Raw genomic sequence first — 15,207 nt, 5'->3', positions numbered from 1 at the left:
AAACTCATATTCACTCACGCTGTTTAATGCATTACAAGTGGTGACTCTGACGTCACGGGAATTCAGTCGACGCTAAAGTTTCTGAAGAAGACAGAATGGCTCGTTTGTGTTACGTACTAAAATAGAAACTGAAAATTATAATGCACTGATACAGTTTTAATTACGATGTGTTGTGACATTTGTAATCCAAATGCAATGCGACATTCATTTTCCTCGCTGGCAATAATTGATTTGCAAATCCTTCCCGGGTGATTTACATTAATGCTCAGCAGGTTTCGTTTGAAGTCGAGCACTGCTGCAGTTGACTGTGTGAGCGATTTAAATGAGCAGCAAGCATAAATCTTTGTTTTTAAGGATAGGGGGTTGGTGTAGGTTAAAATTAGACGTAATGGAACAGATATCAGTAAAAGTTCCTATAAGAATACTATTGAAATGTGTGTGTGTGTGTGTGTCTGTGCTTGCAGTCCAAGGCTCTGATCCCACTGCAGACAGAAGCCCACCCAGAAACCAAACAGAAGGTTTTGACCAACTACATGTTTCCTCAGCAGCCACGACATGATGAAGGTATGAACTGCTTGTGTGTGTGGTGCATAATGTTTGAACATTTTTTCAGGACATTTAGCAGTATTATGATGTTAGCGTTTATCTGCATTATAGGATGTTATATGATCCATGTAAAGAATGTTTGGTAGTTTGGGGATTACCTGACAGTCCCGGAGTGGAATTTTTAACGCTTAATTATTAAATTATGATGTGTGTGTATGTGTGCAGATTATCAGTCGGATAGTGACAGCTTTAATCCTACGCTGTGGGAGGAGCAGAGACAACAGAGGATGACTGTGGCCTTCGATTTTGAGGACAAGAAAGAAGAGGAGGACAACTCTGGGAAGGTCAAGGTCAGCTATATCTATTTTGGGGTGGGGGGGTGGGGATAGGGGGTTGTCATATGAGGTGACCTGGGATTCTGTTCATTCCTTATCCAAAGACAGCATTAACTGATTGGCTACTGCAGCATCACAGACTTCCACATTAGTATGAAACTTTACCAGTAAAACATTAGTGCCTTGCAGATGTGCATTCCCTTGGAGAACCCATAATACCTAAAGCATGTTTATGTGCATATATAAACTTGAGTATATGATGCAGAACTTGAATTTCTCAGATTTGAGTGAGGCTGTCTTCACTAATTACCTGCAGCATCACACAGCATACAGAAAAAAATGAGAGTGATATGGTATTTAACAGCATATCAATCAGGTAAATAATGTTATGTGTTCTTCTATGAGTGACAGGTCAGCTGTTGCATACAGATTTCAGGTTTATAAGGCTGATATGTTTGTAATAAAGCAGCCATTTCTAGATGAATCCTGGGCTATTAGGACTCATCCAGAGATTGGGTGCCCCGACCCCAGTATTGGAAGTAATTCTCCTCCAGTTGCCTTTCTTTGGTTCAAACTGCCATGCTGTTTCCTAACAGAAGCACATGCAGAAAACTGTGCACTTATATACAGTATAATGTGTGCAAGATTACAGATAATAAGTTGTCCCTGCACTTGTTCTCTTATCAAGTTTACTTGTTCATGGCCTGTGACTTTACACTGATCTTGGTAGATTTAACTTTGCTAATTCACCCCACTTATTAAACCTGGTCCTAAATGTCTTGTAGGTGGAGATAAACCTAAAGCGCTACCCAACGCCCTACCCTGAGGACCTGAAGAACATGGTCAAATCAGTGCAGAGTCTTGTGGGCAAAAGCGTACACGCCGGACACGGGCACCAGCACCAGCTGAGCACAGGCACCGCCACCTCGGCAGGAACCAACATGGAACATACACACCTCAGCAAAGAGCCATATGACCCACCGTGGCCCCTGCCTCCTAAAGAGGTATGAAGCACACATACACGCATAGAGGAGCTACAGAAGTAGGTCATCAGAAAGCATCTACCCCTTCGACATATTTATTAGCGAGGATGTCACAGGACACAGAGATGATGCTGCTTTTGAGGTCAGGCGGTGGAAAATGTGATAATCTGGCTTTCTGTGGTATAACAAGATGGCCATCATTAACAATGCAGCTACCATAAGAGGAGTATGTTGTTCTTTGAGTTCAAATGACAAGAGCTTACCTGAAGTAACTCTTGTTCATCCTAAAGGTCTTAAATAAAACTGCAGAGTTTCACTTTCAGAAAGAAACTGCTAGTAAATGTTGTCACTTATATTACTTTGAATTAGATTGAGAGTGGAGAGGAAAATGCAAATTCAGAGAAGCTGTGTGTTAAAAGATTCAGTCATACTGTATTTATAGCTATGAAGTCTCTGATCATTAAAATGAAAGACAGCTGAGATCAAGAAATGCTTTTCTTATGTCTGTGTTTGTTCGTTTGAAAGAAACATGCACAACTCCAAAATATGAAACTGTTTTTCAGGTGACAGATAGAGAGATGCAGGACTTCTCTCAGACTCAGCTAATGGATCAGGGACCAATGCATAACTCTGGCATCGATATTCCTAAGAGGAAGGACAAAGAGGACTTGACAGAGAGCTCTGAGGTTTGTCTCTCTTTCTAACATTATGACATCCTGCCCAATATTGTGTTGGTCCCCCTTTTGCTGCCAAAACAGCCCTGACCCATTGAGGTATGGACTCCACTAGACTCCTGAAGGTGTGCTGTGGTATCTGCACCAAGATGTTAGCAACATATCCTTTAAGTCCTGTAAGTTATTTAGATGGGGTCTCCATGGATTGTTTGTGCAGCACATCCCACAGACACTTGATTGGATTGAGATCTGGGGAATTTGGAGGACAAGTGCCCATTGTCGGCACATTCGGTGGGTGACCAAACATGCCAACGTGCCTGACTGGTCTGTTGCTATCCAGCCCCATACACAACAAACTGCTGTGTATTCTGACACCTTTCCAATCTCATTGTACAGCACCTCTCCAATCTTACATTGTACATCCTGTATAATGACAATAAAGGCATTCTATTCTATTCTATTCTATTAGAACCAGCATGAACCTTTTTGGCAGTTTGAGCTATAGTAGCTCACCTGTAGGATCGGACCACACGGGCCACATATTACCCACTAAGAGGTGCCATGATGGAGAGATGATCAGTGTTATCCACTTCACCAGTCAGTGTTCATAATGTAATGGCTGATCAGTGTATGGAGTATGGAGCTCTATTCAAATAGAGCAGATTCTACTGAAAAATAGATGAGTTCATTGGTTGTTACTTACTATATTGAATTCACATGGCTCTTATACAAGAGGATCTGAGGCATTGGTGAAACATGCTGAAATACTTGCCAAAGTGTGTATTTATTTAACAGATGTGTGTATGTCTGATGTCAGTCAAGTAAAACTAATATATTAGATTCTTGATAAGCATTCTCTTTTTCTCAGTTTTCATAGACTGATTTGACAGGCAGCTTCTGTCTGTGCAGTCAGTAAATGATGAAGTTTTGTTGAACAGTTATATTTTAATAACTTTTAATAGTGGTCATTAGATGCTTACCTCACTATCTGCTAACTAATTTGTCCGAGGCTTTTCTTTTCTACTGTATATGCCTGATGCCCAGCTTTCTTTTTTCTCCCCTTCCTTCAGGACTCAATGGGCGGCTCGCCCAACGACATCCGTATCTCTGACATGAGGCCCACCCTGGTGGAGCCACCAATGTACAAACCAAAGGTGGTGCTGCTGGGGAAGGACAAGAAAGGTACTCTATTATACTGTGAATATGCAGCTTTAAAGAAGCATGTTAGAGTCATACATGTAGAAAACAAGGCTGCACAGTTGTTTAATGTGGTCTCTTGTAAAGAGCTTCGGGGCAAATTGTAATAGTGTCCATGAATTAGTCATGGTGGCAAGCAGATTAATTTGAGCATATAACAAAGATGAGGGCAGGAAGAGGACGAGGAGCCTCTATAGTGAATATAGATTCAGTTGGTCACTTTTACCTCATTTGCCCCAAAGGCTTGAGTTTCATCAGAGAGGAAACAAAGCTCAGTTTACCGCCTTATCAAAAATCTGTTTCAGCTCTAAATAATTTAGTGTCTAATTGCATTTCCTGAAAGAAACAGTTTATTATCAATTCTCTGAAACAATCCACAGCTCTCGCTAATTCGGAGCTTCATCATATGATCCACTCCTCCTTAAGACAGCTTACGGCAAAACAATTAAAGCTCAAACAGCTTGTCTGTATCGGTGGAGTTTCAGTTCTTAGCGGAGGCTCTTACAAAGTAAATAAAAAGCTTTTTCTGGTTTGTTTTGTCGAGCTTGAACTAAGTTTGACTCAGTAAGTTTTCACAGTGCATGTCCGTCTGCAACCACTGTTTGTTTTGACGCTGCTTTAGTTCCAGGTATGCTTTCCAACAGCGGCTCTCCATTTCAGTGGGAGCAGCCAAGTTAAATAAAGATTTAAAAAACCCATGTTTTATAACCAGGTCACGTCTTGCAGAGTCAGTGCAGTGGACTAAATAGTGTCCACACACATAATGAGAACATGAGAAGAATCTGGGTTAAGAATTTGATGACGGCACCAAGGAAGTACACAATTCTTTCTGACGAGCCTGAACACAATTCTGGTGTCAGTATCAACTCCTCAAGGAAGTCTTTGATCTGCTTCATGATTTGGTTCTTATTAGTTTGTTAGGTTTGAAGCTTCAAAAAGGGATTAGATTTCAAGCTGAACAACAGTGAGTTGGTATTTAACATTTAGGAATGTTAGTTAGTCCTGATAATAACTATTAGATGAAAAGTGTAAAATTGTTAGCTTGTTGATTCAAGGGCAAGGATAATCTTTTTTGTTTTGTTTTTGTTTTTTTAAACAGCAATAATAATAATAATAATAATAAATACTTTAGCCAATAAGATATAAGAAATCAGTCTTTAATTACTTTTATTGCTTGAAAAAAAAATCAAATTCTGATGTATTCAGTTTTGGAAAAATGGAGGAAAGCACAAATCCTCATTTGCTCAGATGCCAGAAGTGACACATAAATTGCTTAAATAATTAGTTTATTATCAAAATTGAAGATGATTAAATATCAATTAAAATACTGAGGTATATTGCTCTACTAACATAACTTCAAAGGCATTATTGGAATATGCTTTTACCTTTTCCTGAAATCACTGGATTAATGTTGTGGCCATTGGCTACTACTGTCACGTCCTGGGCCACTTGCCCAGCATTTACTGTCTTGGTTTTTATTTTCCTGAGTTTCAGTCCCCAGTTTGTTTTGATGTCCTGTTCCCTTCGGCCCTGTCTCCCCTGTATCTATGGTCTTGGGTCTGCTTTGTCATTTTATGTTTCCCTGGTGTCAAGTCTGTGTCTTTGTTTCCCTTGTCATACTTCCTGTTTTATTTTGATAGTCGTTCAACCCCTGTATGTTGTATTCAGTTTTGCTTCCCCTGGTCTCGTCTTAGTTATCAGTGTCACCTGTGTTCTCACCTGTTTCCTTTTCCCTCATTAATCCTTTTGTGTATTTAAGTCCCGTGTTTTCGCTGTCTGTTGTCGAGTTGTTGATGTTTCTGCATCGTTTGCGCCCATGCTGTGTCCCTTCCGTATTCCTCTGTGTTTCCCTTTTGGTCCTGGTTTTCTGTTCTGGTTTTGTTCTTGGTTCCATCCTACACTACGCCAAATAAAGACTGTTTTTCCACCTACCTGGTCTGCTTTGGGGTCCCCTTCCTGCCAGCTGATCCGTGACAACTACTTAGCTACTTAGCTCTGTTAGAACATAAAATACAGCATGTATCAGACATAAAAGACTGCATATTCCATAATTCTTTACATTTTAACAAAGACAAGACAGAAAAACAGAAGATCATTAACTCTGAACACGTTTTCAAACAGGCCAGCGCTCACCCCCTAAACCTTAACATAAAGTCTGCTACAAAAACTCTGGGCGTTATCCTGGATCGGGGGCTTGAGCTCAGAGCAACATGTGAAGAAGTAGTCCTGCAGTGTTTTATCAGATGACAATTGATGCTGTCTTTTAGTACTAAAGAGAAGATAATGCACGCTCATCTTACCTTGTCGCCTACGTTGTCTGAACAGTTGAGCTATGAAGAAGCTCACATCATTTTGGTTTCTCTGCACTAGCTTTCACTCAACTTTCAGATCTCTTCTGCTGTGTGGTTTCATGCCGGGTATAATGGAAATTCTTACTCCTAAATGAATGAACAGGTCATTCAAGGGTACTCAATATTTTTGCTGAATTACCTTTTGCTTCTTTTAGAGAATGGCCCTCTTTGAGAATGCCCTCATTTCAGTTTTATTTATATAGCGCTAAATCACAGCAAGTCACCTGAAGTCTCTTTACACTGGAAGGTCTTTACCATACAGTATTCTGGAGAAAATCCCAACAAACAATCAATGGTTCACAGTCACCTGATCCAACCCTAGCTATAAACTCAAAGCAGAAAGAAAAGTTTTAAGCCTAATCTTAAAAATAGAGAGGGTGTCTGTCTCCTGAGTCCAAACTGGGAGCTGGTTCCACAGAAGAGGGGCCTGAAAGCTGAAGGCTCTGCCTCCCATTCTACTCTTAAGTATCCTAGGACCCACAAGTAAGCCAGCAGTCTGAGAGCGAAGTGCTCTATTGGGGTGATACAGTACTATGAGGTCTTTAAGATAAGATGGGGCCTGATTATTCAAGACCTTGTATGTGAGGAAGAATTTTAATTTCAATTCTGGATTTAACAGGGAGCCAATGAAGAGAAGCCAATATGGGAGAAATATGCTCTCTCTTTCTAGTTCCTGTCAGTACTCTAGCTGTAGCATTTTGGATCAGCTGAAGGCTTTTCAGGGAGCTTTTAGGATAACATGATAGTAATGAATTATAATTATATTATAATATTAATAGTCCAGCTTAGAAATAATAAATGCATGAACTAGCTTTTCAGAATCACTCTGAGACAGGATGTTTTTAATTTTAGAGATATTGCTCAAATGCAAAATAAGCTGTCCTGCATATTTGTTTAATATGTGCATTGAAGGACATATCCTGATGAAAAATGACTCCCGAGATTCCTCACAGTGTTACTGGAGGCCAAGGTAATGCCATCCAGAGTAAGTTTTTGCTTAGACACAATGTTTCTAAGATTTGTGGGTCCAAATATGATAAGATCTATTTTTGTCTGAATTTAGGAGAAAAAAGTTACAGGAGATCCAGGTCTTTAAGTCATTCCTGTAGTTTTACTAACTGTATGTGTCATCAGGCTTCGTGGATAGATAAAGCTGGGTATCATCTGCGTAACAATGAAAATGTATGCAATGCTTTCAATACTGTGTAAGGGAAGCATGGATAGTGTAAATAGAATTGGTCCTAGCACAGAACCCTCTGGAACTCTGTGACTAACTATTGTGTGTTAAGAGCACTCCATTTACATGACCACACTGGAATCTATCATATAGATATGGTTCAAACCGCTGCAGCACAGTACCTTTAATACCTATGGTGTATCAAAGAATCTGTGAAAAAGAGGAAGTTAGAAATCAGGCTATAATTGTAGACAGACAGCTGAGTCAAGTACAGGGTTTTTAAGTAGTGGTTTAATTATGAAAACCTGTGGTATATGGCCTGTTAATAAAGATAAACTGATCATATTTAAAATTTGAGCATTAATCAATGGTAAGACTTCTTTAAACAGTCTTGTAGGAATGGGGTGTAATAGATATGATGATGATTTAAAAGAAGAAATTACTGATTATTAGTTCAGAAAAATGGATAAAAGAGAGAAATATCAGCAGTTATTAAAATTGCTGTACTTAATGATACATCTGTGGGACTGCTATGAATAATTTTTTTTTCCCCTAATGGTTGAAATTGTATTTGAAAAGAAATTCATGATGTTATTGTTAGTTAAAGTTAAAGGAATACTCTGTTAGCCTGGCTACAGTTCTTGAAAAGAAACCTGGGGTTGTTCTTATTTTCTGTATCAGTGATGATCAGTAAGATGTCCTAGCTTCACAGAGGCCAACAAACTCTTTTTCCAGGCTAAATGAAGAAATTAGTGAGACACCGTTTCCTCTCCAGCCTACAAGTCATCTGGTTTAAGGCATGCATATCAGAGAGTCAAACTTCACTGATTTGAGGCTTTCCTTGTCAGAGGAGCCACAGTATCCAGAGTCATACGCAGTGAACTACTGATGAGATAATCATATGCTGACAGGGACTTAGAAGAGAGTGGCCTAAAGCTTAATAGTCCACATTTAATTGTTTTGCTCTTTGGTACATTTGAAAAAAATCTTTTTTTTTTTTAAAAGTTATCTAAAACCTCACCTCGTAGCCACTACAGCCAGGTGTGCAAGCTCAGCAAGCAACTGTAACACACCCCATTGCCGAGAGCAGGAATTGGACCAGAGATAAAATCCTTGTTTTTTTCTATGTGTCTGTTTCTGTCTGTCCAGAGTCTACAGATGAAGAGGTGGATAAACTCCACTGTCTGAACCACAGCGGCTCCTCGGCCACCTACTCCGACTACTCTCCTTCACAGGGCTCCTCGGGCTCCTCCAACCCACCTGGCAATACGCACTCACACACATTGTCTCATGGACACCCACACAATCCCGCTCTACCAGCCCCCAACAAGGACCAGGCTCCTCAGACGCACTGGACCAACAGGTGCACACACCTGTTTCATGATCGATTTCATCAGTGCCCCTCCGTCCCTCTGTCCCTCATCTATTGTTCCCTTTCGATCCTGCCCCCACTTCAGTTTCCTCCATCTGTAATCTATCACATCCGTCTGCCCGTCACTCCATCCACCCTCTCTATGTCCATCGACCTATGTCTTTCTCATCTTTCTGCTCGCTCTGTCAAGGTCAGAGAGGCTCACTGGGATGCTGCAGACTTCTCTTCAGGATTCTCTTTCTCAGCTTCAAAGCTGTCTGCTTCGAGCTTCAGTCATGTTACTATCCAGATGATTTTTTTTTTCACCTCAATACATTAGAAAGCAAATAAAAAGGTTTGGTCGGTCTCCTCAAGTTTTAAACCTGGGTGCAGTGCACTTGATGAAGTTGATGATAATGGAAATGCATAAAAATGTTGTGTGAGTTCTAATCAGAAATGTTACAGCTATAAACAACAATCATCTCAACTTAGACTGCCTAAATCATATTTGTGACTTTATCAGTATAGCCTCAATCATATTTCTAAGAGTGGATGGCAGTAACAATTAAAAATCTGTCACTGATATATCAGCTTTCTACATCAATACATAGAATAAAACAGAAATTTGTAATATATGTGTTTATTTACTTTTTTAAATTTTGAGAAAAACATTTTTGTTTACCTGGCACCTTGAAATCGGAAACAGGTGTGTAATAGTGATCATAAAGGAACGAAACTGTGGGAAAGATGTTCAGATTTGCTCCATCAATAATCTTCAGTTAGAAAACCTACAGCAGTTTGGTATTTTTACTTGTGGAATGTGATAATTGCAATCTGCAAGTGGTAGTGAGGGAGTTTGAAGGCATGTGTGCTCTTGGAAACAATAACTAAAACAAACATGGTTGCTGGCCCAAGTGATGTGACAGACATCAGAGAAAGGGAGAGAAAGTTGATCTGTTCCCGGCGCCCACTGGCTCTGATTAAATGTACAACACATATTCATGTGGCATGTTGCCTGTCTATAATCCAGTTCTTCTCTTTTTTTTTTTCCCACAGTATAATTAGTGATTGATATTTTCTGTCTTTGTAGACTTGCCCAGTCATTTCCCAAGCCCATTGACTCCAAGCCCCTGCTGTCTCAGAGAGAAACCCCTCCATCAGGAACCCTGCAGCAACGCGGGGATCGGCGTCCGCTTAGCGAGCCTTTTGACTGGGCTGATGCTCCTCACTATGATAACACAGGCTTCGATGCAGAGGAGTCCCCTCTAGACCCTCCATCATCTAACACCAGTCAGGGAAACCCTCCGCTGGGCTCTAAACCTCGCAGTTCATCAACACACGGCCGCCGCCCCCTCCTCAGGCAAGAGCGAATCGTAGGGGTCCCGTTGGAACTGGATACCCAGACGCTCCCCTTCCACGGCAACCAACGATCCAACCAGGACAATGACTCTGGACACCCTCCCCAGAACCCCTGGCAGAACTGGACCAGGACCCCGAGTCCCCTGGAGGACAGAACCGCTTTTCCTTCCAAGCTGGACCTTACACCTACTTCCAGCCCCAATCCAGATCGCAAGGACATGGACTCAAGGTAGGTGACTGAGGGTCATTTATAGCTGAAATACAGCAGTTTATGTGGAAACCTTGATGACCCCCAAGAGTTTACAGTTTACAATGCAGCATTTGGGATTTTTGTAGTAGATAACAAGAACCACAGCTGTTGTAATTGAAGCCCGTAATTAAAAAAATTTCCAACTGTATTTACTTTTAGATAATTCTCCACATTTTTACGGAATATAAAACTAAATTTTATATTCCGTAAAATGTGTACTTTGGGACAGTGCATGGCATTTTGATATACAGTGTTTAAATAAACCAAAAATAATCTAAAAATAATAATTAAAAAAAACATCTGTAATAATTGTGAGCTGTAGTCTTAGTCCCAAATTTTAGTCCAGTTGTTTACCAATAGACCGATAGATGGTGTGGAAGTAACATAGCTTGCATAACTCATAAATAGCCAAGCCAACTTTATTTATATAGCACTTTAAAACTGCTGGTGCTTAACATTAAGAACACAATAAAAATCTATTATTTCTATTATTATAGCACTACTGTAATCCAGCTTGTTTTTTGTAGCTCATATTTGAAAAACACTATCATCAACTTACAACCCTTGTTTTTTTGCCCCAAGGCTTGAGCAAAGTACAGGGCCTCTGCCTGGCAGCTGGACGTACCACGACAATGGGGGGGAGCAGAACAGGAAGGATCAGCTCAGCGTAAGCGGTGGCAACAAGGTGACCGTGGTGATGAGCAAAAGCTCGGACCGCCTGTCCCCCATGATGAAGGAGACAAGATCCAGGTTTAAGAAGTCACAGAGCATAGATGAGATTGACATCGGCTCCTACAAAGTCTACAGGTAGCTTTAGTTCTGATTTTTCTTCAGGAAGTGATGTGTATGTGTTTATGGCACTGCTAACATTGTTTTTATGTCGCTGTCTGGAAAACTGTCTTGGAAATGTCCAGTGAAAATGGCTGCTGAAGCTGATTCCTAATGATGTCACCTTCCTCTGCAGCATTCCCATGGACAGCTACAGTTCATCCATTGAGCAGCAGACTAGTTTGGACCGTCCAGAGCTTCCCGGATCTATGGAGCAGACCAACATGTCACGGTCACAGTCTGCCCCCATGTTAGATGATGAGCTGGGATTCCCCGGACACGGATCTGGCAACCAAAACCATGGACACAACCAAAAACCTGCCATCCCACAAAAGGCTTACCATTTTGACCAGAACTACAACCCCCAGGTTTGAGTTGTGAACCACTAGTAGTGCTTTTATATCTTGTTTACTGAAATCAAACAATACAAAGTTACTAAAGATTTGCATGATAATGGTAATACATGAAACTTTCTGTTTTTACCAATCAGGTGACCATGGACCGCCGGGTCCCTCCCCCTTTCCCCAACACACCAGATTATGTCAACCACTCATCGAAGGCTTTGGAGTACCTCAGCCAACCAGGGAAAACATTACCCAAAGAGCTAGTGAGCCCTCGGTATCGAGCATATCCACCCCTGGAGATGTTTTCTTTCCCCCAGTCACCAATCAACCAAGATGGTCTGCCCAGCCAGCAGCAGCAGCCAGTCCCAACTCAGCGCTCCAGACCAGGATTTCTAAGAAGAGCAGACTCGTTGGTGAGCTCTACCGAGCTTGCTTTGTTCCGACGAGTTCATGAAGCTCAGCAGGAGGCGCTGCAAGAGGCTCAGTACAGACAGCAGGTTAGAGCGAAGCACAGCAAAAACAAGGAATGCTATATTTTGAAAAATATTCTTTATAGTGGATGTGAGTTTCCCTTTCACATAGGTTATTGAAATATGTTTTTTTATTTTTATCTATCACGAGTATTTTCTCATTTTTAAAAGCAAAGCAAAATACAGAAATGTATTTCAGTCACGTTTCTGTAGTATTAGACCTTTCTTAAGGTAAATGGTGCCTGTACAGGAACCTTGTAGCCAGGATGAAAGATGGTGATGTTCATATGCACCATTTTTGCAGTTCTCCCTTTTGTTGTCACTGTATTCACAGAAGTAACATAAATTTGTTTTTAAGGTGGACAGCTTTTTATTATTTTTTTAGTTCTGTGATCTGATGAAATCCTCCTCACCTCCCATCTGTGACCCTCAGGCGGATCCCCCTCTTTATGGTCGGGCTGTCTACTCCACCCCCATGGAGCACGCCGCTATGACTAATATGGCCGACAACCAGAGTCAGATGCTGCACAACAAGAGAAACGGTCGTTATGACGACGACTATCCCACTTACCAGGAGCAGAAGAAGCCTATGATTGGTTATCCGACCAAGAGCCTGACTCAGCGGCGCCCCCTGTCTGCCAGAAGTTACAGCACTGAGACCTATGGAGCATCTCAGGTACACTGTCTGTGTGTTTATGTTTCTACTTTTATAAACTTCTCTAAAAAAAGGCTAAAATAAAAAAGCTTAAGTTAAAACACTGGAACTAAAAGTTATTTCATTACTGTTTTCTATTTGAGTATTACTTATCTTGTTTAAAGATGTCTTAAAATTATAACCATTTTCCAAATCCCATCTTGACATCTTCATTGTCTTGTTTTGTCTGGCCAGCAGTCAAAAGCTTCCATACTCTAACAGGTGCCTGGGTCCAGGTTATTGTAGTAGCAGCCTGAGAGGAGTAGTACTGGTACGGTGTCCTTTGCCTCAGCCATATCCCTGAAGGCAATCCCTCATCCATAAATAATCCTTTCAGGCTGTTCTGGGTTTGCCTCAAGTCAGACTTTCCCAAATTAGTCACAGGGAAGTGTCCGGCAGCATACTGATTAGATGCGCAGATCACTTCATCTGGCACCTTTCAGCACAAAGAAGTGAGGGCATGGGAAGGAAAATAAAGAGCTTACATGGAGCACTTGTGGCTGCTGTCTTTTTCTTGCTATCTTGAGCCAACACTTAAAAGTGAAGGTTGGAAAACATACCAGCTGTTATGCAAAGAGATTCACCTTTAGGCTAAGCAGCAAGTCTGGTATAATGTTTGCAGCACTGCAGTCTTATCTGCCATTCATTCTCACGTTCAACGTGACCTGATAACACTGGTTGCTATTTGCAATATTAGCAGCTTGGCTGAACAGCAGCAATATCACTGTTAATCAGACCACCTTATTGATCCAGACTGAAATATGTAAACAGCTGCTGGTTGAACTGCCTTTAAATGTAATTCCATCACTCCATCTATCAGGGTGTCCATCCACATATGTACACACACACACACACACACACACACACACACACACACACACACACACACACACACACACACACACACACACACACACACACACACACTCAGACACCTTTAAATACCTCCTGACATTGCTGTTACCCTCAGCTCCATCTATTTTCTTAACTCCTTATACACTTAAGGGTCACAGTGAGGCTGGAGCCTATCCCAGCGGTGAAAGGTGGGGGTAGACCCTTGGCAGGCTGCCAGTCTATCACAGATGGATGCTAAACTAAGATGCTGAATATAGCAAACAATGTAACTGCTACAGTGGCGGATGCTGGTCTTTCAAGGAGGGGAAGCTCAATTTCGGCCTACATCATAAAATGTGTCGGTATTTATACGTAAATTCTACCCTCCGTTCCTTTTCAAGAAAATGATCTGTGACCCTGTCGTACCAACAAGGCTTTTTTTCCCAGGGACTTGACTAGTGTCCTCTCAATGGCCAGCAGAGCTAGGCTGCTTAAACGGCCTTGGCCCATGGTGTTGCGGGTTTAAGACTTGAGCCGCTTTAAACAGGAGAAGCTCCTCTCTACACCTGCAGATGTAGCTCCAATCGTTGCCACTAATAACAATAGTTTGTACACCTGAGGCATTGCACTGTCCAACTCCGGTCCACCACTTTCAAACTGTCTGCCATTATGCTTGCTACCTAGCTAGGTCGCTAGCTGGGACTGGCGCAAGGCTAGTGTGAAGTGTGTCCGCCTGTGAGTGCTTTGTGACGGTGGAGGGGCTCAGCAGCACCCGCTGGACAGAAACTGCGATAGAAGTCAGAAAGAGTGACAGAAGTCAGTCTCCAAACACAAGCAGCTACAAAAAAACCCCACCAGAAATAGAAGCTCGATTTGTCGCTAGCCGTTTTTAACAAAGAAAATGCCGCTAAGACAATTAGGAAAGTCTCCGGTTCAACTCAGAACAGAATGAAAATTTAAAAATGCTCCCACGGATGTTTACACCAAAAGATCGTTGATTCGCTCATTTCGCTGTCAATCAAAAAGGGATTCAGCCTCAGACAGATCATCCAATCATCATGCAGAAGCTGAGCGTCCGGGCCAGCCGAGGCCAGCCCACTGCCCCATAGACCCCCAGAGACGCTGAGCGTCCGATGGGCGGGACAAAGCCCAGCATTTATCCAATGACTCGTCTCGTTTCGCTGCACTCTTTGCTTCGCTATTGAACTCTGCGGACGCTCAGCGTCCACACTTTAAAGCACTGTGAAGCTGCGGGAATGAGTGAGAGGAAAGCCGCGTCGTTACCAGTGATAAGAAGCTGATTCTGAACAAAAGTCGAGCGCGTTGTAGCGCATATTTAGTCAATGACATGTACGCACAACAGTATATATTTGATCACTTATTTTTTTGACATTTTAGGGGAAGCTGAGCTTCCCTTGCAGTCTTAGAGCAATCGCCTCTGGACTGCTAAACATTACCATGTTGATTCCAACTCCTTATTCCAAGTTTTGAGTCCTTTCAAATGCTTGCTAGTACACTTAAACTAACATTTAATGCAAAACCTCCACTTTGCCTGGTAGTACAGCTTTACAGAGCTGGTAGCAAACTGTAGCTGCAGGCTTGTTATTGATTTAAACTAGTGACCAACACTGTCTTTGCTTTTGTGTCTACAAGTGGTTGTCTCGCAGAAAAACAGCAATTTAAGTGTTGTAGGCCTTCTGAGGTAATTCAGTGGTACTGTTTTAATGGTTTATTTAAATCATTAAACTGCTTTGTGGCAGTGCAACAAGCTGTAAACACCATAAATAGCATTACATATATTATTTAGTACAGAT

General features: G+C 41.6%; 1 protein-coding gene across 1 annotated transcript in view; it reads left to right on the top strand.

The window, feature by feature from the left end:
• The window catches only part of lrrc7 (leucine rich repeat containing 7), an 86,339-nt gene that overhangs the window by 56,863 nt on the left and 14,269 nt on the right, over nucleotides 1–15,207 (top strand). The window contains exons 15-25 of the mRNA XM_030727906.1: nucleotides 465–564; nucleotides 772–896; nucleotides 1,667–1,885; nucleotides 2,428–2,550; nucleotides 3,609–3,720; nucleotides 8,413–8,626; nucleotides 9,705–10,202; nucleotides 10,806–11,030; nucleotides 11,188–11,419; nucleotides 11,542–11,892; nucleotides 12,299–12,541. Coding sequence (XP_030583766.1) covers nucleotides 465–564; nucleotides 772–896; nucleotides 1,667–1,885; nucleotides 2,428–2,550; nucleotides 3,609–3,720; nucleotides 8,413–8,626; nucleotides 9,705–10,202; nucleotides 10,806–11,030; nucleotides 11,188–11,419; nucleotides 11,542–11,892; nucleotides 12,299–12,541 — 2,442 coding nt within the window. The remainder of the gene's footprint in view (nucleotides 1–464; nucleotides 565–771; nucleotides 897–1,666; nucleotides 1,886–2,427; nucleotides 2,551–3,608; nucleotides 3,721–8,412; nucleotides 8,627–9,704; nucleotides 10,203–10,805; nucleotides 11,031–11,187; nucleotides 11,420–11,541; nucleotides 11,893–12,298; nucleotides 12,542–15,207) is intronic.

Source organism: Archocentrus centrarchus, chromosome 4 (assembly GCF_007364275.1).
Source record: "Archocentrus centrarchus isolate MPI-CPG fArcCen1 chromosome 4, fArcCen1, whole genome shotgun sequence".
Taxonomy (NCBI): Eukaryota; Metazoa; Chordata; class Actinopteri; order Cichliformes; family Cichlidae; genus Archocentrus; species Archocentrus centrarchus.
The sequence above is the reverse complement of the archived record's forward strand: the minus strand, read 5'-3'. Positions and strand labels throughout refer to the sequence as shown.